General features: G+C 41.0%; 1 protein-coding gene across 6 annotated transcripts in view; it reads right to left on the bottom strand.

Moving 5' to 3' along the window:
• The window catches only part of NIN (ninein), a 119,106-nt gene that overhangs the window by 3,837 nt on the left and 90,247 nt on the right, over window positions 1-25,022 (bottom strand). For 2 of the 6 annotated variants that reach the window (XM_066278450.1, XM_066278451.1), the window contains 9 exons: window positions 24,107-24,220; window positions 20,032-20,154; window positions 18,048-18,161; window positions 16,327-16,473; window positions 13,912-14,091; window positions 12,379-12,528; window positions 9,560-9,661; window positions 5,606-5,806; window positions 1,171-1,284 (listed from right to left, as the gene is read on the bottom strand). In XM_066278450.1, the coding sequence (XP_066134547.1) occupies window positions 1,171-1,284; window positions 5,606-5,806; window positions 9,560-9,661; window positions 12,379-12,528; window positions 13,912-14,091; window positions 16,327-16,473; window positions 18,048-18,161; window positions 20,032-20,154; window positions 24,107-24,220 (1,245 nt within the window). Of the gene's footprint in view, window positions 1-709; window positions 1,285-3,509; window positions 3,957-5,605; window positions 5,807-9,559; window positions 9,662-12,378; window positions 12,529-13,911; window positions 14,092-16,326; window positions 16,474-18,047; window positions 18,162-20,031; window positions 20,155-24,106; window positions 24,221-25,022 lie in introns of those variants that run through there. The other 4 variants (XM_066278453.1, XM_066278454.1, XM_066278452.1 and 1 more) reach the window with 3 other exon arrangements.

The raw sequence follows: 25,022 nt of genomic DNA, 5'->3' as shown, positions 1-25,022 counted from the left end.
CCTTCCCTGTGTTCCCCTCTACTGAAAACAAAGTGGACCCCACTTTCTTTATTTTTGAAACTACTACTGGCCAAATGCTCAGTACTTTGTAGGTGGATATACTACACGTGGGTAGAGATTTTGTTTTGTTCACTGCTGTATCTTTAGTGCTTAGAACAGTATCTGGCAAATAGTAACTATACATTGAATACACTAATAATCAAACAAAGGGTTGAGCCTGACTTGTGGTGGCACAGGGGATAAAGCGTTGACCTGGAATGCTGACGTCACCAGTTCGAAACCCTAGGCTTGCCCGGTCAAGGCACATATGGGAGTTGATGCTTCTTACTCCACCCCCCTTCTCTCTCTTGCTCTCCCCTACCCTCTCTAAAATGAATAAATAAAATAATATTTAAAAAAATAATAATCAAAGGGTTGAGTCAATACATGCTTATTTTACAGGACTTTTTCTTTCCAAAAAGACAATGGAAAGCTCCTGTCTACCTCTGCATTAAAACTCTCTCGGGATTATTCTTCCTGATTTTTATGTATCTAGAAAACCAGGTTGGGCAACTTACTCCTGCCCAACCCCTATCAATGGTTCACCTCAAACTTTCCTAGAAAATAGTCCTTTTTGTATGTCTCCTCAGCTGATGCACATAAAATTTCTAAACACAGAGGCCACAGTTCAGGCTACTCAGTGGTCTTAAGAGTTCAGGGTCTAGATTCTAAGTCAATGCATAGTTTTTTGAGTCTGAGTCTGGTTATAGCCACAAGGTACTTTTTGAGGTTGTCATAGCCATTGCAAACAAGAAAGCTGAAGTTCTATATATTATCCTCCAAGTTTTTTACCAATATAAATTTTCTGTTTATTTAAGTAGGACTATTTCCTGCCTTGGGTAAAATAAATAAATAAACTTATTTATTTATGAGTCATTATTAACAAATACAAATTTTAAATTGTGAACAAAGATATATCTTAAAAGACCTTTGGAAAAAATATTGTAGAATACAGAATTCATATTTTTGAAGTGGTATGGGAGAACATGAATCCTAAATTCTTCTAAACATAGTAGAATTTGCCTTTATTAGAGAACAGTAGTTAACAAATTAATGGCAATAAAGGAATATAGAACTGGAGTTAAAAGTGGAATGTAAGGTGGGTGGGTAGAGATGACCTGGGAGGCTCACTTGTTCTTTAAGCTGATTCACTTTCTCCTGAAGAAGCCTTTTCACCAGTTTCAATTTCTGTTCAACTTCTATCATTCGTTCCTCCATGACAGTTACCAGTTGTTCCTGGTTTCCCTGAAGGGAAGAAAAAAATGTATTATTTGAAAATCAAGCCACACTGAAATGAAACCACTAGTAGTTTATTTTCCCCACATAGGATGTCTAGAGAAAGGGGAGCAAATGTTCACCTCTGTAGCAGGAAGGGTAGGTTTCTTATGAAATGGGAATTCTGAACACTGCACAGGTTGTACGTGTTAGAAAAGCAACCCTATCAGAGAAAGAATCAAAGATAAAGAAAAAAAGAATCTTACCTGTCTTACCATCTTCCCCTGAGATAAAGCAAAATTCTTAAGACCCATAATTTATTACCTGTGTGCACTTTTAGTAAAATAGGTATCCAAAGTAAATTAAAAGATGGTTATCAACTTTTTTTTTTTTTTTTTTCCATTTTCTGAAGCTGGAAACAGGGAGAGACAGTCAGACAGACTCCCGCATGCGCCCGACCGGGATCCACCCGGCACGCCCACCAGGGGGCGACGCTCCGCCCACCAGGGGGCGATGCTCTGCCCATCCTGGGCGTCGCCATGTTGCGACCAGAGCCACTCTAGCGCCTGAGGCAGAGGTCACAGAGCCATCCCCAGCGCCTGGGCCATCTTTGCTCCAATGGAGCCTTGGCTGCGGGAGGGGAAGAGAGAGACAGAGAGGAAAGTGCGGCGGAGGGGTGGAGAAGCAAATGGGCGCTTCTCCTGTGTGCCCTGGCCGGGAATCGGAATCGAACCCGGGTCCTCCGCACGCTAGGCCGCCGCTCTACCGCTGAGCCAACCGGCCAGGGCCGGTTATCAACTTTCTATCTGTGATTTGGGTCTTTGCAATATTGTGGGCCTCTTAACAACACAACAAAAACTGAGTTTATTCAGGTTTGTCTAACATTCCCAATCAGCTTGCAATATGCACACTTTTTTTTCCTTTGAAATGGCTGATGACGGTGAGCATGTTAGTGTTTCTTCATGATAATCAGCCTCCTTCCTGCCACTTACTCTATTCATCTGTTTCTAGTTTGACTTGTCAATGTGGAGCAAACATCTGGATTGGAGGATGGGTTTATCATCTGAACAGATTTAAAATTAAGAATCTTCTCCCCACAAACAATTTCTAGAAAAAACAGGGAAGCAAAAGATCCCTGTCCTCTCTTCTCACACAACCATGACCATGAAGGAATAGTGGGCTCTGGAGAGAAGAGGGGCCTGGAGAAAGATTTCAAGTACAATTGACTACCCCTCCCCACAGTCCACCAAAATGTTCACATAAGAAATTTCAGATTTTCAAAGGTTCTTTAAATGTTAAGCAAAACTCAGGTGTTAGCGGCTGGTGGCATAACCAGCCTTTAAAATATTCTCAAAAAGGCATCCTTTAGAAAGCATGTAGAATAACCAAATGTGAGTTGAAAGCCATCATTTGTTTGGTTACTAAGTAATAGCATTTATTCAAACATAAAGGAAACAAGTAAACCATGTGATTAATTTGAAGAAAAAAATAGTAGTAGAAAAAAAAATCGTAGTAGGCAAAAGTATAATACAGAATGTAAATTTCAAGAAATCAGGCTTTGAGAGCATCTAGCTTTTAAAAAATCTTATATTTTAAAAGATATAATGGCTTTTTAAATTTCAAACATAGGCCCTGGCTGGTTGGCTCAGTGGTAGAGCGTCAGCCCAGTGTGTGGAAATCCTGGGTTTGATTCCTGGTCAAGGCACACTGAAGAAGCAACCATTTACTTCTCCATCCTCTCCCTCCTCCTTCTCTCTCTCCCCTCTCTCTCCCCCTTCTGCAGCCATGGCCCATTGGTTTGAGTGTATCAGCCCTGGGCATGGAGGACAGCTCTGTGGAGCCTCTACCTCAGGCACTAAAAATAGCTTGGTTGCAAGCATGGCCACAGATGGGAAGAACATCGGCCTCAGACAGGGATTGCCGGGTGAATCCCAGGTGGGGCGCATGCAGGAGTTTGTCTCTCTATCTCCCCTACTCTCACTTGAAAAAAGAAGAAAAAGAATAAATAAAAATATAAAATTCAAACATAAAATGAAAAATGCCTGATTTCCACTTTTCTTAAAAAAAAAGCAAACCAAAACAAAATACAATAAGAGCTAATTAATTTAAAAAACATGGAAGATGGCAAAAGAGTGGGGAAAGAGGAAAAACAAAGGCAGTCATATTTAAAATTTATTTTATTGTTTCATAAAAATTTTCCTTTTTCCTGTCAAAAAGGTATTGTACATCTTATACAAAACAGTATAAATAAACCCTGATTTTCTTCAAATTCCATATATAAAAGTAGTACCTTTTATTAAAAATAGTTACAACATATGGAATGAGAAAATATATAGAATACACCCTTTCAAGAATCTCAAATCCACTCTTTAAATGGTATAAATAAAATGATTTGTAACAAGTTCAAATTTGTGAATTTGATTTACAAAATCTGTCATTTCTACACAAATAAATAAGAGACATAATACTGTAAAGGCATAATAGTAATAACTTAAAAGAGCACTTGATTCCAAAACATTTCTCAGCTTATATCTCTGTGTTTATGTGGTGGTGGTGGTGGTGGTGGTGTGTGTGTGTGTGTGTATGAGCATGTCTGAGTATTGCCATGGTAAGAAATGCCATCAATAGCAGCCCAGTTTTCACAGGTGCCCAATCCTTCTGTAGGAATCTGCATGCACTGCTCGCTGCTCCGGCAGGAAGGCCTAGAGAAAGAAGGCAAGTGGTACACTTCACCCTGAGGTCCAGATTATATTTTGGGGGGGAGTCTAAATTCACACATTTATAATGCAAACAATTTTTTAAAGCATACATATCAACACCACATATGCAAGCAAAGCAACACAAAGGCAGAAGAAATCACATCACTCCATGCACAGAGACAACGTGCAAATTCTAAAAATATTCTTAAATTCGTGTCTGCTCAGTTACCACAAACAGAACCTGTAGTGGCATTCTAGTGAGAGCAATAAGCTGTTCACCCTGCCATCTGACTGGGGGAATTTTATTTTTTAGTATAAAAATCTTTTGTCTACCTAATCCTGAAGTAATTGGAATAATGGGATATTTATTTTTAAACACTGGTGGGTGGGTTGGGAAAAGCATGCTTTGAAAATAGTGTGTATGAGGAAGCAATGAGTGGAATCTTAGCCTAATCACTGGTTTAAAATGTCCAATAGAAACTGAAGTCAAGGTTATATATTCAACTCTGTAATGAGGAGTTGAAGCATCTAATACCCCACCATCACAATTTGTATTCAGGAATTTAATTTTAATAATTGAAAATTAAAGTAGGAAGCTTCGAAAGACATGGATTTTAAAGCACAAAAAAAACTTTTTTAAAGGTTTTGTTGAAAAGAACAGATGACAGAAGAATATCATGACAAAGCATAGGTATATATTAGGAGAGGAATAGAGAACTGCTCTAATGAATAATTATAATGTTAATGTGACTTTGCAAAGCCACTTTGAGGGGATTGCAGAAAAAGAACTAAAGGTATTCCTTATCCAATGTCAGCTGAGGGAGGGCATGGAAATAGAAGAGCAGCATCCAAACCAGAAAGAATTAATTTAGAATTCTACAAACTAAGGAGGGTTTTTTATTTTACTTTGAATTCTGAATAAACTAAATGCACAAAAAGACCAAAGAATTAAGAAACTTCTGAAAAAGGATGATTATGAGTGAAGCACTAACTAGAAATAACTATTTGAAAACCTAGGTGATATAAGATTGTGTCTAGTGGTGAGCTGGGATATGCTAATTCAAAGGGAAGGGAATAAAGATCTTTATTGACTTAAAAATAATTTTTTAAATGATGTAGCTTGAAAAACTCTCAGTGAACTATGTCAACTAAAAACAGTCGCTGACTACACATTTGACTTTGTTAGCTGTGAAAAGTCTCCAGTCGTGAACCCCATGGAACTCAGCAGGCTGCACCCCTCTGGTGTGAGAAAACCCAGGAAGCTCTGTTAGTGTTGCATATGCAGGAGTTGCATTTGAATTCGTAGTGTTTTTGGCATCAGACAAGTATGTCAGGTCAATTGTGCCCTTTGTGCAAGTGATCCTGATACTGTATCACCAATTATGAATGTGCAAAGGAGTCCCTGAACACTTCATCACCCAGCTTAGAAGCCAGAATTCAAAAACAGCACTGCAAAAACAAAAACAAAACAAACAAAAAAACCCAAAAGAGGCGCTGCAGTTCTGTGGATTGTAATACAGGTAGGGTATAATCCCTGACAGCAGGTTTACATTCTTTATCTCCACCTATCAACTGGTGTAACTTCAGAGAGAAAGGTAAAATTAAATGAGGTGATCTGAGCTTCTATTAGAGGAGGAAAAAGAGCCTCATACCTGTGGTGTGTTGGTTTCGGAGGTTCTATTTTCAGGTTCCTCCTGCAGGTGCTGGTTCATCCTTTCTGCCTGCAGCAGCTGGTGTTGAAACTGCAGAAACTGCTCCCTGGGCGCCATCGGACAGGCTTGCTGCTGGAGCAGCTGCAGATCCCAAGTGTGAGGGGGTGGGCTAAGCATCACAGTGGACTTCAGGTGCTGCATCTGGAGGACGAGGGCAAAGCCCTGGTCAGCTGCAGTGCCTTCAGTCACAGAGCTGCCTTTGACAGTGATCAGCAGAGAGTAATGGAGCCTGACCCAGTGATAACTTGCAAATCTGGATAGCACATGAGTCTCACTAAGAAGTTAATGGGAAGAATCATTCTGCTTAGGGGATAATATAATTAACAAATCAGTAGGCCCTCTTAAAAGTTTTAGACTTAAAATTATTCTTCCTCACTCTTGAGTGACTAAAAGGGTATGAGGTACATGATGTTCATAATATTTGAAATCTACTTAATATTTTTTGTAACAGAACATTTAATTATCCTTTTTTTTTTAAGTAAGGTGGGGACATAGTGAGACTCCCACATGCACCCTGACCAGGATCCACCTGGCAACCCCTGACTTAGGCTGATGCTCAAATCAATCAAGCTATTTTTAGTGCTTGAGGCTAATGCTTGGACCAACTGAGGTATCCTCAGTGCTGAGGCCATGCTCGAACCAATCAAGTCACTAGCTGTGGGAGGGAAACAGGAGGAGAAGGGGGAGAGGAATGAGGGGCGGGGGGGGGGGAGCAGATGGCTGCTTCTCCTCTGTGCTCTGACTGGGAATTCAACCCAGGACGTCCATACGTCAGGCAGATGCTCTATCCACTGAGCCACCAGCAGGGCCCAATGTTCTTAAAAAGCATAATAAGACAGGCAATTCTGGGGCACAAGGTGATATCCCAGGACATCTGGGAATTGAAGTTCATGGAATGGAGATATTTTTTCATGACAGTGAGGCAATGGTATATGTACCGCATGCCAATCGAGGTTGGGGAGAGGAAATATGAAAGAAGAATGCATTTGGCCAGTGAAGCATGCCATTTCACACCCATCAACACATTCAGTAGACACAGGCTCAATGGAAGGCATGCAACAACCATAACCAAGTACTAAACTCAGGAAGTACCTCTAGGCTTGTGAGAAGGGAAAAAGGTCCTCTAAGACATAACTATAATGAAATGTTATGAAAATTCAGAGCCACTATCCATTTCTTTAAATTTCTGAGGTGGGCTATTTACCCATTTCGAAATATGTTATTAGATTCAGAAAACCCACCACTTTATTTTCAGGAATAAAGTATATGGAGAATTATGATCTCCTGATTTTATGTCAGTGGGATGATTTTCATCATGTCTTCAAATACTCAATTTTAAATACTGAGGAAAATCCTGATGTAAAAATAAACAGAGACATATTCTACAGTTAAATCAAAATGAAAATGAATACTGGCTCATCTTAAGTGCTTATAACTGTTACAGTCAGTAGAAATGATTACATGTACAAGGAATTTAATGAGATGTCTCCACGCTGTGAAATTCATTGAAAGAGAATGCTATACCTTCACACACTATCTCAGGCAGAGAACTGCACCCTTCTCTGCTAGTTCCAACCACAGAGTTCTAGGTACAGGTTAGCCACAGACAAAACAAAAACAAAAGAAGATTACAGGAGTTATAAAAAGAAGAAAAGTACGAGTTACAAAAAGAGAAGAATACAAATTGGGTGCACTGTATACCTGAATATGTGCGCTCTAGTCAGAAGAACTTACAAAGAACCACAGGTTATATTTCTATGTATATAAATTGTACAGATATTAACAAGTTTTGGAAGTAGGAGGTGATGGTGGTAGAACATCATAAATGCAATTAACACTACTGAATTGTACACTTAAAAATGGTTAAAATGACAAATTTTATGTTTATATTTATCACAATTTTTTAAAATTGATGTAATATACCAAAAACATGGTTTATTATTATGCTTTAAATAAGTGAACTGTAGTATATGAATTATATTTCAATAAAACTACTAAAGAATCCAATTTGTATAGGTCTATATAGAGTTAATAGCTCAGTCTCATTTTCCTAAAGGAAGTTTTGTTAGAATAGTGTATAATGTGCTTTTAAGTGTTCTAATAGAAAACTCATGCTTTTTCTTGATTCAGCTCCAGTGCCAAGTACACTCCTGCACCCATTAGTACACATTTACTACTAGATCAGGGAGAAAAATATTAAGGGAAAATTGCTTAGGATGGTTAATAATGTAAAGTAGGTTTGGAAGATAAAGGGGGCTGTGGAGGCCAGCAAGAGCAGGTGGGAGAATTGGCCTATTGGTAATGTTTGGAGGGGATCAAGTAGTCATTAAGTATATCCTGCTACTTTTAAATTTGGTATTAGATATGTCGGCCTTAGATTCAGACATCTTATTTATTACAGTATATAATTATTTCACCAGGAAAGCATCTCTACGTCTAAACACAGCACACAACTCAAGGTTTTGAACTCACTTATTACATGCTGCCAGAGAGAGAAACAATGGTCTGGAGTCACTATTTATAGTTCACTTATCTCGCTACCAGTGGATAAATAAGAGGACATAAAAATGACAGAAACTTCAGTGGTCATTTAAATGTCAACTATGATGTTTGCCCATATTTCACATTTAAAAAACCAAGCCTCTATTTAGTTACCTTTGCATATGCCCAGCTTCATAAAAATATTTAAACATCTCCTCCCTATAATTCTGGTTTAAAAATATTTGTATACATAGTACGTTGTTTTTTTGTTTTTTAAGTTGAGAGGCAGGGAAGCAGAGAGACAGACTTCGGGATGCGCCCTGGCCGGGATACATGTGGCGATGCTCTGTCCATCTTGAGCTGCTGCTCCCTTGCTTGGCAACCAAGCTATTTTAGCACCTGAGGCAAGGCCATGGAGCCATCCTCAGTGCTCAGGGCCAACTTGCTCGAGCCATTCAAGCCATGGCTGTGGGAGGGGAAGAGAGAAAGAAAGGGAGAGACAGAGGAGAGAGAGAGGGAGAGAGAAAAGGGGGAAGGAGATGGGTAGAGAAGCAGATGGTCACTTCTCCTGTATGCCCTGACCAGGAATCTAAATGGGGACTTCCACATACTCGGCCAATGGTCTATCGCTGAGCCAAACCACAAGGGTCCATAGAGCACAATAAAGAACTTTCTACTTACGTCTCTCTACCTTATATAAATTTTACAGTTCACTAAACATTGGATTAATATTTTCATCTACCCAAAGCAAAGTATCTCACTGAAATTATTACTCGTTAAGGAAGACTTGTAAATAAGTTGTTTTATAGCCTATGATTGCTCTCAATATTCAGAAAGCAATCTAGTTGACTGAAACCCAATGTCCAAGCTGACAAGTTTTACAAATGAATTTTTATATTTAACAGATATACCTCTTACAAGGCAGTGCTGAGTTACTAATGTAATGAACAGTGGCAACACTTTTAAGTTAAACTTCTAAATGCTAATATTCTCAAATTCCCTGTATGGATTTCCTAACTGAAGGGAGTGTTAGTGAGCAGTCATATCTAAAAAACGCCATAATATGGAAGGTATCTGGAAACTGTTACAACCATAGCAATGGTGAGAGAGCCACGGGTCTCTTGGCTAGTTTGGACAGAGTCCCTGCCACTCAAATTTGGTGAGGAACAGGTCTTTACATTTTAGGATAATCAACATTATTCTTTCCTCTGTGAAGTAGTAGGAATTCCTATAACTGTGTATTAAGTTAAACTGTCCATCAAACTTGGTAAGAAAGACCAAAGAATTCAGCTTGGCAGCGTCCTTACTTTTTTCATAATACGAATTCAATGTTACATTAGTCTCTCCCAACAAATGGCTCATTCACGGATTAAAATATTCTTCATAGCTAAGGCCATTTGCTTAAAAGCTTACCTCCATTAGCTGCTCATCCAGTTTTACTTGTTTCTTTTTCAGGCCTTCAGCTTCCAAATGAATCGTTTCTAGCTCTCGTTCAAGGGAATTCATTTGACTGACCTGTTAAAAAAACCAAAAAAATTCCCTTTAAAGAACAAAACAAACAAAACCCCATCTAAGTTGCTCTACTTCATTTTGACAAGTTTACACTAGTCAGAAATCTCAGCTCTTAGAAGAAAGGTGAGTTCATTTCTTGAAGGAAAGCACACAGTATAATTCAGTGCATTTATTACATGAAAGTAAAACAGTTTTAATCACCACTCCTCACAGAGAGCAGATTCCTTAAGGCAGCTGGCTTTCAAACTTCAACGCTCAATGGATAAAATCCATGTTCTCCTGCAACCCGGAAAATATACACACATCCACGTGTACGTTTACATGCATAGCTAGTTATAAGTACATATCGCTAAAAGAAAACCTTCAGAAATAACACTTATCCTTACCGTTACTCTGATATTTTGCAGTATATTTTATTAATAAAAAATGCTGAGGTTTCACTAAATCAATGTCATGATTCTCTACTAAGATCCACAGTGGAAAGAAGCACTTGTTTTAAGGCAAAACTTAAAGATTTTAAACTGGGAGTACATAAAACCTGATTTCTATTACTTCTTTCTCAATTTTAAAGGTGACATTTAAAGGTTTTATAAGAATTCATTTTTGGAATTCTCTTTATTATAGGAAGAATTTAATGAGCTAGAGAACACTGGAATAGTCAGAATACTGCTAAATAAAAAACCTATGCCATTATTTTAAGAATGCTGATTTTTGCTTCTACCAAAAGAGAGCAAGAGAGTAGCAAGGGCTGTTAAACCGGGCCTGACTGGCGGTGGCACAGTGGATAGAGCGCTGACCCAGAATGCTGAGGTCCCTGGTTTGAAACCGCGAGGTCACTGGCTTGAGCACAGGCTCGCCAGCTTGAGCTGTGGGGGTTGCTGGCTTGAGCACAGGACACTAACATGATTCCAAGGTCACTGGCTTGAGCAATCCTCACCTCACCTCAGGGCACATATGAAAAGCAATCAGTGAACAGCTGAAGGGCAGCAACTATGAGTTGATGCTTCTTATCCCTCTCTCTTCCCCTTCTCCTCTCTCTCTCTCAAGTAAAACAAGGTAAAAGAAAATAAAACCTTTTTAAAAATCCTGTTAAACCCATAATCTCTCAAGGCACATTTAAATTTATTGTTATGTTAAAACCCATAATTAGACTTTTCCCTTTGTGAGCAGCTGGATGACACCCACTGTCTTTCTTGAAAAAGTTTACTTGAATGTACCTAAAATAAATGACATCTCAGCTTCAGAGTTTTAATACCAACCAACGTCCATTGCAACTTTTACAAACTTAAAAAAATTATGATATTTTTATAACAAAGTAAATGACCATTATTCTCTCCATATATATATATATATATATATATATATATATTTTTTTTTTTTTTTTTTTTTTTTTTTTTTTTTTTTTTTTTTTGGTATTTTTCTGAAGCTGGAAACCGGGAGAGACAGTCAGACTCCCGCATGCGCCCGCCCGGGATCCACCCGGCACGCCCACCAGGGGGCGATGCTCTGCCCCTCGGGGGCGTCGCTATGTTGTGACCAGAGCCACTCTAGCGCCTGGGGCAGAGGCCAAGGAGCCATCCCCAGCGCCCAGGCCATCTTTGCTCCAATGGAGCCTTGCTGAGGGAGGGGAAGAGAGAGACAGAGAGGAAGGAGAGAGGGAGGGGTGGAGAAGCAGATGGGCGCTTCTCCTGTGTGCCCTGGCCGGAATCGAACCCGGGACTTCTGCACGCCAGGCCGACGCTCTACCACTGAGCCAACCAGCCAGGGCCTCTCCATATTTTTAAACCATAACTTTAAGAAGAGGAAAGTAACAGTGGAAACTGAGTTTTAGTTTGGAAAAAGGAAAAACAAGTAATACTAAAAACTCCCATAGTAACACTGGTCTGGAACTCTTCATGGGACAATGAACTGAACGGTGCTACAAAGGGTTAACCATGTGGTAACCAGCCTCTGTCTCTACCTCCTGATCTTGGCACCCTTGCGTGGTCCCCTCCCATACTCTGCCAGAGTTAGTCTGTGTGACCAATAGAATACAGCACAAATAAAGGTGTGTCATGTCTGGGATTTGCTTATAAAAGGTACTATAGCTTCCATGCTGGTGTTTTAGGATCTCTCTCTCATATTATTCATTGCCACATCCTGAGAAAGGCCCAGGTGGTGAGGAGCTGAGGCCTCTGGCAATGAGCAGGAAAAGAAGCCTTCTCCTCACATTATATGAATAAACCTAGAAGTGGATCCTCTAGTGCCAATGAAGCCTTCAGATGAACACAGCCCCAGCTGATACCTGGACCGCAACCTCATGAGACAGACACCTTGGAAGCACTCAGCTAAGCTGCTTCTGAATTCTCACCCACAGAAACTGGAAGACAATGAATGTTTGTTGTTTTAATTTGTTACACAGCCACAGGCCATACAGACCTTACGATGTTCCTAATATTCAGGCAATATATTCTTTACTACCTTATAAAGGCTTTGTAATACTAACAAAGATGATTAATTGTCTTCTTTATGAAAACTTAAAGCTGATTGCTTCTTTTCAACCATCCCTCAATCAAAAGTAGTACACTGTCTTGATAAGATGACAAAAACATACACATACGGAAGAACAAAAACGTGCCACTATAGTCATTTCCTTGGAAGGACGCAGGGTAAGAAACACACACCCAGGGACACATCATAGAAACAACATAGACACATGGTATAAACTCTTAAAAACTCACCTTCCTATTTGTAGGAGACCTTTCCTTTTGAATCTGTTCACATTCTCTTTTTAAGCTCAACTTCTCCTGCTCTGTGGGCTTCACAGTATTGGATGAGTTTAGATGTTTTTGGTGCTTGGGGGGAAGAAGGTTGGATTCCAGCTGACGGATCTAACAGGAACAAATGTAAGAGGAAGAAAGGCTAATATAATCCCCAGCCAGGAAAAACAAATGACAAACAGGAAAGTTTTTATTCAGCACTTGGGTATTATTATATTAAAAACACTTTTCCAGGCAAGTCTGCTAGTTTTTGAAGCCTAAGTTTTTGTATTTCAAAAGATCTTTCCTAGGTAAGACTATTTTTCATTTGATTGGCTCTGAAAACCCCACACTGTAAGGAACAGACAGGGAAGGAGGGGACTGTTTGCTCTACCGAACTGCTGGGAGGGGAGTCAGGAAAACAGACATAGTACGAGGCACTTTTGCTCTGATGTGAGACTGATTTTTTAGGAGAGAATGAAATGACAGTCCCATCCACTTTGTATAGGGAGGTTCACTCATGAAACGATACATTTACATCAAGTAAGTTCCATGAGGACAGTGACCACATACGTCTGTCTGGCCCAACATCACAGCCCCAGTGCCAGCAAAGTTTCTGGCACACGGAGGTGTTCTAAGGAAAAGCTGTGGCTCTTCAGAGAGTTCTTCCTTGAAAGAGGTGTTTGCATAAAGGTTAAACACCATTGGTTCACTATTTAGTAGAGGTAAAGAATTTAAACATCAGTTTAGTGGTTGGAAGAGATGATCTTTAAAGACCATTCTAAACTTAAAAAGATTTAAATCTAATATTAAAAGACCATTCTAATCTACAAACCTTGAAATAACCTTTAAAAAGGTTAAAAGAGACCTTGTCTCTTACAAAGAGGCCAATAAGAGTTGAGTCTTGTTTTGCCATTTTTGTACTAACAGTCTTAGTGACTAACCTATTTGAAGAGTAATCTTTATTAATTTTAATGGGGTGACATCAATAAATCAGGGTACATATGTTCAAAGAAAACATGTCCAGGTTATCTTGTCATTCAATTATGTTGCATACCCATCACCCAAAGTCAGATTGTCCTCCGTCACCTTCTATCTACTTTTCTTTGTGCCCCTCCCCTCTCTCTCCTCCCCCCCCCCCCACCAACCACCACACTCTCGTCCATGTCTCTTAGTCTCGTTTTTATGTCTGACCTATGTATGGAATCATGCAGTTCTTGGTGAAGAGGAATCTATGGTTAACAATGTTCATGAGTCTATATTTTCAAGATGAGCATTAAAATCACAGATTTTAACACAGAACTGCTTACACGAAATGAAAACTATTGTATAAACATATCAGGATAAAATTAAATGAAAGTAAATAATAAATTATACATTCATGAAATAAGTCAGCTGTAATAGAATCCTCAAATCCATACCCTAGGACCATCACAATCCTTATCAGACAATTCGTTTTCACATCAGATGAAGCCATTTCAAACATATGCCCCTTTGTGCAACTTCTCAAGATACCTTCTCCCGGGAGTGTGTCAGTTCCGCTTTGGTGTTCTGCACCGCAGTTTGGAATCTCTCGTTTTCTTGCCAAAGCAGCTGTTGTTCCTCATTCCTCAGATGATCCAACTTGTCCCAAGACAGCCGTTGCTGCTGGTTATGGAATCCTGATGGATGGGTGGCTACTTCTGGGGCCCAGTTCTTAAGAGAGAATTGCAGAGTTAAGCCTTAAAAACAAGCTGATTTCTGTTTTGAGTGTCGTGTTTACCTAGTGACAATTCTTAGTAAAAACCTTCCAGCCTTTACCTTTGTCTTCTAATGGGAATGAGTGTATGTATGTATGTATATATAGATATTAATAAAATAATGTTATTGGAGTTTGTTTAAAAAAAAAAAAAAAAGGTTTAGCCCTGGCTGGTTAGCTCATTTGGTCAGTATGGTCCCAATATGCAGTGTTGTGGGATTGATCCCGTCAGGGCACATAAAAGAATCAACCAATGAATGCATAAATAAGTAGAAAAACAAATTGATGCTTCTCTCTCTCCCCCTCCCTCTCTGCCCTTCTCTCTAAAAAAAAAAATAATAATAAAACAAACAAACAAACAAATAAATAAAAAGGTTTGTAACTCTCTGTTTAAAATAGTCTTTGGGGCCCTGGCCGGTTGGCTCAGCGGTGGAGCGTCGGCCTGGCGTGCAGGGGACCCGGGTTCGATTCCCGGCCAGGGCACATAGGAGAGGTGCCCATTTGCTTCTCCACCCCCCCCCCTTTCCTCTCTGTCTCTCTCTTCCCCTCCCGCAGCCAAGGCTCCATTGGAGCAAAGATGGCCCGGGCGCTGGGGATGGCTCCTTGGCCTCTGCCCCAGGTGCTGGAGTGGCTCTGGTCGCGGCAGAGCGATGCCCCGAGGGGCAGAGCATCGCCCCCTGGTGGGCAGAGCATCACCCCTGGTGGGCGTGCCGGGTGGATCCCGGTCGGGCGCATGCGGGAGTCTGTCTGACTGTCTCTCCCCATTTCCAGCTTCAGAAAATAAATAAATAAATAAAATAAAATAAAATAGTCTTTGGGCCTGACCAGGCGGTGGCGCAGTGGATAGAGTGTCGGACTGGGATGAGGAAGCACCCAGGTTCAAGACCCTGGGGTTGCCAGCTTGAGCATGGGCTCATCTGGCTTGAGCAAGAAGCTCACTAGTATGGACCCAAGGTCACTGGCTCGAGCGGGGGGGGGGGGGGGGGGGGGGGGGGTTACTCAGTCTGCTGAAGGCCCGCGGTCATGGCACATATGAGAAAGCAATCAATGAACAACTACGGTGTCGCAACGAAAAACTAATGATTGATGCTTCTCATCTCTCTCCGTTCCTGTCTGTCTGTCCCTGTCTATCCCTCTATCTGACTCTCTCTCTGTCCCTGTAAAAAAATTTAAAAAATAAAATAAAATAAAATAGTCTTTGGCAAAATAGCCCCATCTAGTTTATAAAGGTGATTATATGGTAAGTCCTAGTTCCATACAAGACACAAGTACATAGAGATTGGTGGCCTTAAAAATTGCCTCATTCTTATGAAGTGATGCTCTGACCCAGATACCTGCTCTTCAGGTCACAGGACACAGAGGGGACTCTGAAACACACTGCTAACGTGAAAGAGTTCACGAGCTAAACTCGCCTTTCATTTTCACATATGCAATCAAATCCTTTTTTAGATTTCAAAGCACATATTGTCCGTGTAATTGAGGCCTGAACACAGAAATATACTTTAAGCTACCAAAGTGATTTTTTGGATCCTGAAAAAATGCTTTAAAAAATAGAAAAGGTAACACCAAATAAGCTGGTTCAGTCAAAGCATGAAAAAGAAAAAAAGGTACAATCTCATTTTGAGAAAAATGTTAGCTCAGAAGTAACTTTTTAAAATGGAAAAAACTTTTTTTTTAATCAGTTGAAAAGGTCAACAAAAGATAACTGAATTAATGCCTACTTTTATGGTAGGACAAAAATCTCAAAATCCATAACATTGTCCTTAATTTATTTGAGCACAGATGTTAATAGCACTGTGATATTAAAATGAATCGTGCTTTCTACAATATCAAATTGTTTTAATTTTACAACAAAACAACTTAGCTATGATTTTCTGACTTGCACAATATAAAATATTAACTTGTCAATGGTTCTACTGTATTTATATGAAATTCAGAAACAAGTGCCCCTAATCTAGGAGGCAGAGGGTAGAAAATGGTTCCGTTGAGATCATTACCTGGAGGGGACAGAAAAGAACCCGCTGGGTGTTGGAAAAGTTCTGTATTTTGAACTAGGTGGTGGTTACACACACATACGTGGAGGTATGTAAAATACTGTATCTTACATGTACATGTATATAATCAAGTTATATACTTAAAATGTGTACACTTTACTGTATAAAGTTATACCTCAATAAAAAAAAGAAAATTACCTTGTTACCAGCATTCTGAAGCTGTTTATGTAAAGACATCACTTCTTGTTCTAAAGCCTCCTTTTCCTGCTGAGTCACTCGTAGGTCGGATTTAATCCAGGACATCTGCACGTTTACATTCTGCAGGGTGTCCTCTAAACTTTGAACCTGCATCATGAGAACACTTACACTGTGACCCAAATTCTTGTGGTCTCACCTCTAGCTTGTCCAGGTATGAACGAGCTAGGGCAAGAAAACAACTAGGTCCCTTCTGTCTCTACTTATTATATCCAGCTCTTTACAGTAGCTGGAAACCCAGTATATGATGTATGTTTATAGAATGTTAAATTATATTTATGAAAATTATGAATTATGCCTGGAGCAAGGTATTGCTGATAAAGTCATTTGGTATACGTATTACCAAGTGATACTTTGCAGAACCAATGCATACCAACTGAACTGTCATCACAAAAATGGTTTAACCTAATTTTATAAAAATTATGGCCCTGACCAGATAGCTCAGTTGGGTTAGAGCATCGTTCTGGAGCACAGAAGTTGCTGGTTTAATCCCTGGTCAGGGCACGTACAGGAACAGATTGATGTTCCTGTCTTCTCTTCCTCTCTCCCTTCCTCTCTCTAAAATCAATAAAAATAAAATATTTAGAAATTATGTTTTTGCCTGTGGTGTTGTTGGTTTGTAAAGGACCTCTTAGTTGAAAATAAAAATATATACTTATAGAAACTTACTCTATGCTAACTAACATCTCAATTTTTCTTTCTTTCTTTCTTTCTTTCTTTCTTTCCTTCCTTCCTTCCTTCCTTCCTTCCTTCCTTCCTTCCTTCCTTCCTTCCTTCCTTCCTTCCTTCCTTCCTTCTTTCTTTCTTCTTTCTTTCTTTCTCCCTTGCGCTCTCTCTCTCTTTCTTTCTTTCTTTCTTCATTGAAAGGAGGGGAGGTAGAGAGACAGGCTCCCGCATGTGCTCTGAGCAGGATCCACCCCATGGCAAGCACACTAAGGGCGATGCTCTGCCCACCTGGGGCATTGCTCCATTGCTCAGCAACTGAGCTCTTCTTAGAGCCTGAGGCAGAGGCTATGGAACCATCCTCAGTGCCCAGGGCCATCTCATTCCAATCGAGCCATGGCTGTAGGAGGGGAAGAGAGAGAGAGAGAGAGAGAGAGAGAGAAGAGAAGAGAAGAGAAGAGAAGAGAAGAGAAGAGAAAGAGAGAAGCAGGAAGGAGAAATAGAGAAGTGAGAGGGGGAGGGGGAGGGGTGGAGAAGCAGATGAGTGCTTCTCCTGTGTGCCCTGACCGGAAATCTAATCTGGGACATCCACATGCCAGGCCAGTGATCTACCACTGAGCAAACTGCCCAGGGCCTCAATTATTTCAATAAAAAAAATTAAATTGGTAAAAGGAATGGTGATACAGATCTTTATAATAGGGCATGAATCTACCTTAGAAATCCCATTTCTAAATTAGCAACAAGCAGTCCTTTTTACACACAATTCTTAAGCTTTCATAAGTAAATAATCTCATAATGATGAAATAATCTCATAATAATAAACTTTGAGGGAAATATTCACGTTATTTCACTCTATTGTAAGCATGTATCAAGTATTAGTTAAATTGAATCATTCTGAGCCCTCTTAGGACACTTCTATATGGAACACTCTTTCCACTGAGTATTCTGTTGGAAGATACAGGAAAATATTAACTATGCAGATGAAACAATTGTCCACATACCTTTTCCTGCGAAGCCATTAGTTGCAGCTTTAAGCTTTCACTTTGGTGTTCCCAAGACTTCTGTTCTTGCTTCATAGTAGCAATTCTGTGCTCTAGAAGACTTGATTTTGCCAACTGTGTCAGAGAAAGAAAAGAGGTACCTCTGTTTTTACAAACATCTAGTCTCAATTTACATGATTCCACTTGTGCTGAAAAGATCAAGGACCATCTATTTACATGGGGAGCAGAGCAAGGTACAAGTTTTCTTTTCTTTTTCTTTCTTTTTTTTTTTTTTTGTATTTTTCTGAAGCTGGAAACGGGGAGAGACAGTCAAACAGACTCCCGCATGCGCCTGACCGGGATCCACCCAGCACGCCCACCAGGGGGCGATGCTCTGCCCCTCCAGGGCGTCGCTCCGCCACGACCAGAGCCACTCTAGTGCCTGGGGCAGAGGCCAAGGAGCCATCCCCAGCGCCCGGGCCATCTTTGCTCCAATGGAGCCTTGGCTGCGGGAGGGGAAGAGAGAGACAGAGAGGAAGGAGGGGGTGGGGGTGGAGAAGCAAATGGGCGCTTCTCCTATGTGCCCTGGCCGGGAATCGAACCTGGGTCCCCCGCACGCCAGGCCGACGCTCTACCGCTGAACCAACCGGCCAGGGCCGGTACAAGTTTTCTTGACTGACTCGTGTGAAATTTGAGGAGTCTCTTCTCTTTCTCATTGTCTCCTATTTTGCGGGTTAGAGATGGTAGACTGGAAGACAACTAGAAATCTCAAGAGTGTAGTCCTGGCTGGTTGTCTCAGTGGTAGAGCGTTGGCCTGGTGTGTGGATATCCTGGGTTTGATTCCCGATCAGGGCACACAGGAGAAGCGACCATCTGCTTCCCTACCTTTTCCCCTCTCCCTCCACTCTATCTCTCTTTCCCTCCAGCAGCCAGGGCTCTACTGGAGCAAGTTGGCCCAGGCACTGAGGATGGCTCCATGGCTTCACCTCAGGCTCTAAAATGACTCTGGTTGCAACCCAGCAATGGCCCCAGATGGGCAGAGCATCGCCCCCTAGTGGGCTTGCCGGGTGAATCCCGGTCAGGCGCATGTAGGAATCTTTCTGCCTCCCTGCTTTCCACTTAAGAAAAATACAAATAAATAAATAAAAATCTCAAGAGTAGCCTGACCAGGCGGTGGCGCAGTGGATAGAGCATCGGACTGGGATGTAGAGGACCCAGGTTCAAGACCCTGAGGTCGCCAACTTGAGCGTGGGCTCATCTGGTTTGAGCGAAAGCCCACCAGCTTGAACCCAAGGTCGCTGGCTCCAGCAAGGGGTTACTTGGTCTGCTGAAGGCCCGTGATCAAGGCACATATGAGAAAGCAATCAATGAACAATTAAGGTGTTGCAACACGCAACGAGAAACTAATGATTGATGCTTCTCATCTCTCTCCGTTCCTGTCTGTCTGTCCCTGTCTATCCCTCTCTCTGACTCACTCTCTGTCTCTGTAAAAAAATAAATAAATAAAAAAGTTAAAAAAAAAAAAATCTCAAGAGTATACTGCAATAGAAAATACAGAGTGTCCAGTAAGGCAGGTGGGACAAAAGCAGTGTTTTGGATTTACCAGGGAAAATATAAATACAGTAAAAAAAGAGTGTCTATGTAACAGACCTCAGATTATTAAATACAATAATATATTGTTTATATTATATAAGTAGATAGTGATATATTTAAATAATATTATATATTAAGTAACACAGCTACATCTTAAAATGAGGCAAACTTTGTATTATATTTAATAATATAGCTATCAAACAACTAATTGAGACTCCTATTAAAAAAATCATGGCTTCAGGAGCTCTAAGGTCACATAATGGCAGCTGAAATGCTATCCCAGGAGACTTTGGAACAGTAAGCTGGCCCACGTGCTGTGCATGTGGAGAAATGCTCATTATGGTGCGTGTGGAGAAATGCTCATTATGGTACGCACTGTACAATGATGCTAAAAAAAAAATCTTATTTTTACCTTATCAACGCAGCTATTTAACTCTTCACTTAGAGCTTCCTTTTCTTTCAGCAGTTTTTCATTGTAGCTTAGAACACTAGAAATCTTCTGCTGGAAGTCAGAGAGATCGGGACATCTGTGCAGCTGTAACAGATAAACAAACGAGCCCCCCCATCACATCTCCTGCCTATATTTATAAAAGGGTATTTATAAACAGGGCATTTTCATGGCTGCTGCTATTTCCCTATCTGTAGATTTTTTTCAGAGGACATCTAAACTCTAGGAGACTAAAATTAACTTTAACAAAATGTTCCCTGGTAGCTTCTCTTCATCCTCCAATTGACTGTTGAAATGCTTATTCAGACAGACATAACCAGACTGACAATGACAAATAATGTTCCCAGCTCTCTGTTTTACTTTCAGGATACAATAAATACATACTGACATCCTATCATCAATTTAACTTGTGTACATATAGCACAATACATTTTCCTCATGCTTTTTTAACTAAAAAAAAAAAAAAAAAAAAAAAAGGGATTTCAAAAAAAATCTCAGTTAAGACTATAGAATTGGTATGAACCAAGTACAAAGGCAAGTGTAAAAATAAAACAAAGCTGCTCAGAGGTCGCAGGTTCGATACCTGGTCAGGTCACATACAGGAACAGATAGATGTTCCTAACTCTCCCTCGCTATCTTCCTCTCTCACTAAAATCAATTAAAATAAAAAAATAAGGCCCTGGCTTGCTGGCTCAGTGGATAGAGCGTTGACCCTGTGTGCCGACATCTGGGGTTTGATCCCCGGTCAGGGCACACATGAAAATTGACCATCTGCTTCTCCTCTCCTTCCTCTCCCCCTTCTCTCTCTTTTCCCCTCCCGCAGCCAGTGGCTTGGTTAGTCTGAGTGTTGGCCCCAGGCACTGAGGATAGCTGGGTTGATTTGAGCATAAGCCTCAGACTTTGCCAAGTGGATCCTGGTCAGGGAGCATGTGGGAGTCTGTCTCTCCTCCTGTTACTTAAAAAATAAAAAATTTAAAAATTTAAAAAATAAATAAATAAATAAATGCTTTTCAGCTTGTTCCATGTACCCTTTCCTTTGGAAGATGCCCAAAATACTTGCTTAGTAAAATGTTCTGGTATAAGATATACTGGCTTCCTCCTCTTCACTCCATGGAATCAGGACAAACCAAAGACATTTTTGTTGCTTCTTTTCAGCATCAACCTTAGCACTACTGACATTTTGGGCCAGATAATTCTTTGTTGTGGGGTCTGTCCTATGTACTACAGCATGGTCAACAGCACCTCTGGATTCACCAGTCAGATTCCAGTAACACCACTTCCCCTTCTCCACACACCAGTTACAAAAGCCAAAAAAAGTCCCCAGACATTACTAAATGTCCCAACCACTACTTTATTTTTATTTTTTGAGAGAGAGACAGAAGGGAGAGATGAGAAACATCAACTCTTAGTTGAGTCACTTTAGTTGTTCATTGATTGCTTTCTTATATGTGCCTTGGCTGGAGAGGGTAAGCTGGGGGCTCAAGCCGAGCCAGTGACCCCTTGGGCTCAAGCCATTGACCTTGGAATCGTGCTTATGATCCCGCACTGAAGTTGGCAACTCTGTGCTCGAGGTGTTGAGCCTACACTCAAGCCCGCAACCTCAGGGTTTCGAACCTGGGACCTCAGCCTCTGAGGTCAACACTCTATCCATTGTGCCACCATCAGTCAGCCCCCCAATCCCTACCCAACCACTGCTTAAAAGAGACTGATTGGTTCTTACACTTTTTAACTCTTTTCTACAGTTCATACATTTTAAATTTCCCTCCACTTCACTCAGCTTTCAAATTTTTAATTCTTTATTATCAGTATGATTTTAGAGCCATCTTTCTACTTTCTACCTTAAGTTCTTTTACACTTAGCTTTAGTAATAATATGATAAAATAGTCTCTAAGGATTGAATCTTGTCTTCAACTGGCAACAAACCCAGCATACCTTACATATCTAAACAAGTTGCAAGGATGTAGGAAAATGTTTTTTTTTTTCTGAAGCTGGAAACGGGGAGGCAGTCAGACAGACTCCCGCATGCGCCCGACCGGGATCCACCCAGCATGCCCACCAGGGGGCGATGCTCTGCCCATCTGGGGCATTGCTCTGTTGCAACCAGGGCCATTCTAGTGCCTGAGGCAGAGGCCATGGAGCCATACTCAGCGCCCGGGCCAATTTTGCTCCAATGGAACCTTGGCTGTGGGAGGGGAAGAGAGAGACAGAGAGGAAGGAGAGGGGGAGGGGTGGAGAAGCAGATGAGCGCTTCTCCTGTGTGCCCTGGCCGGGAATCGAACCCGGGACTCCTGCACGCCAGGCCGACGCTCTACACTGAGCCAACTGGCCAGGGCGGGAAATGTATTTTAAAGTACTTCGGTGTTGGTTTAATGAAGGACCTCTTTCTTTGCTCATAATCTTGCCTACCCACTCCCAGACCCTCACAAAGACTGACACTATTTTAGGTGTCTACAAACTGGCACGTGACTTCCTCCAATGCTATTCATGTTTCTTTCCAGTGCAACAGATAGCAACAGTGTTTTGTGAATGAGGAGTCTGTATGCCCGTGCTTTTCTAGGTCCAAGCTGGACGGCAGCAACAATGGGCTAACACCATTCCACTCTTGTGATCCAAAGAATACCACAAAACACTTCCTGCCACAGGCAGGCGAGACTTGCTGCTTTTTCATCTCACAATTTCTGTCAATACCCTCGTAAAAAATATGCAACAAAAACGCGCCGAATGATGTTCTCATCGTGCTATTTTACTTCCAACTCTATTCCTTTCCGTCTGACTTAGTGAAGTCACAAAGCACACATCCCCCTGCTATGGAGTTAGAACACATCATTATCACCTTAAAGGTTGAACCACAGGCAGACTTTTTCAAAAGGTAAAGGAGATGCTCTGGCCAGTTAGCTCAGTTGGTTAGAGCATCATCTCAACACGCTGAGTTCAATCCCTGGTCAAGGCACATGCAAGAATCAACCAATGAGGGCATGAATGAGTGTGACAGGGAACTGATGTTTCTCTCTCTCTCTCTAAAAATAAAAATAAAATGGCACTGTGAGTTTTAACTTCTGTAATGTTTATATGGAAATACAGCTTCTGTTATGGCAGATGACTTCAAAAGGCATCTGACTTCAAAAGGTTCTATTAAAGCACTACCCATTATGTACCAGTACTGTACTAGGCATTATGAGAGACACAAATTTCCTGAGAATTTTATAATCCTGTTAGGAAATCAAGACTGATGGGAGTCAATTAGAGGTCAACACAAACATAACACTCAGTGGTAGAGACTCAATAGTTCAGCATTCAGAGAGGAACACCCTTACATTCATAGACTGAACAGACACAAGAGAAGAAATTTTATAATCTAAGAATGCCATAAATTAATCTTTTAGTGAACCAAGTTAAATAAAATGAAACAACAAATTTCTCCTATTATAAATCAGGATTGCTCAAACAGAAAGATTCCTATACTCACTGAAAAACTCAGAATAAAGAATAAAATAGAACAATGTCCAGGATGTTACTAGACGGTGAGCCCTCTTTTATACTTAAAATTAAATCTTTGAAACTTTGAAATAGGCTTCTGAAAGCCAAAGTTATAAGTGAGACCTCATCCCTGATAATATTCTAGAATTAACCCTATGCCTTAGATTGATGCCTCATACTTGCTGTAAGAAAAAGGGATAAAAAAGACCAGCTTCACTTGTGTCTCATGAATCTGGGTGAATAATTATTAAAGTTATAAACAAAAACTTACCTTCTTTTTGGACAAACTTATATTACTTTTTTACATGGCTTGGTGATTCATTTATAGCAACAGAATTTCAGACTACAACGTATATAAGTTACAAACTAGAAAAACATTTAGAGAATTAGCAAAAATAGAAGCCTTTACAAATAGACCTGTACTGCAAGTACTAAGCAATAAGCTATTTGACAGGATTCAATAAAAGGGGTATTTGGTGGCTAGAAAAGCCAGACCATCAGGTACATAGGGTTCTATGAGCGCCCTCCCCCTGGATGCCTCCTCAGCAGTATACAGTCTTACTTGTTTCAGCTTCTCCAGTTCATCTTTGAGAAGGAGATTTTCCTGTTCCACAATATGAGTCTGTATTTTAACTTCAGAAAGTTCTGCCTCCAGAGAAGACACTAAAGAGGAGGACTAAGAAAAAAATGTTAGAAGTCAAATAATATAAATATTCATTTAGCCTGGGGAAATTACTACGGTCACAAAAGGCAGCATTAAGGACACACTTGTACAAATTCAATGACACTGTTTTATGACCATTCCTCCTTATACTCAATGGAACTAACTAAAAGACTTTTCTCTTGCCTGACCAGCAGTGGTGCAGTGGATAGAATGTCGGACTAGGACAAGGAGGACCCAGGTTTGAAACCCTGAGACTGTCAGCTTGAGAGAGGGCTCACCAGCTTGAGCATGGGGTCGCTGGCTTGAGCCTGGGCTCATAGACATGACCTCATGGTCACTGGCTTGAGATCAAAGGTTGCTGGCTTGAGTCCAAGGTCTCTGACTTGAGCAAGGGGCCACTCACTGTGCTGTAGCCCCCGGTCAAGGCACATATGAGAATGCAATCAATGAACAACTAAGTTGCTGCAGTGAAGAACTGATGCTTCTCATCTCTCCCCCTTGCTGGCTGGCTGGCTGTTTCTATCTGTCCCTCTCTCTCCCTCTCTCTGTTGCATCATCTCTCTCTCTCTCTCTCCCTCCCCTCTCTCTCTTCCTCTCTCTCTCTCTCACTCACACACACACACACACACACACACACACACACACACACACTTTCCTCTTTTCTTTTTTTTTTTCATTTTTCTGAAGCTGGAAACAGGGAGAGACAGTCAGACAGACTCCCGCATGCGCCCGACCGGGATCCACCCGGCACGCCCACCAGGGGCGACGCTCTGCCCACCAGGGGGCGATGCTCTGCCCATCCTGGGCGTCGCCA

This window comes from Saccopteryx bilineata, chromosome 4 (assembly GCF_036850765.1).
Source record: "Saccopteryx bilineata isolate mSacBil1 chromosome 4, mSacBil1_pri_phased_curated, whole genome shotgun sequence".
Classification (NCBI taxonomy): domain Eukaryota; kingdom Metazoa; phylum Chordata; class Mammalia; order Chiroptera; family Emballonuridae; genus Saccopteryx; species Saccopteryx bilineata.
Note: the sequence above shows the minus strand (reverse complement) of the source record. Positions and strands in the feature narration are given on the sequence as shown.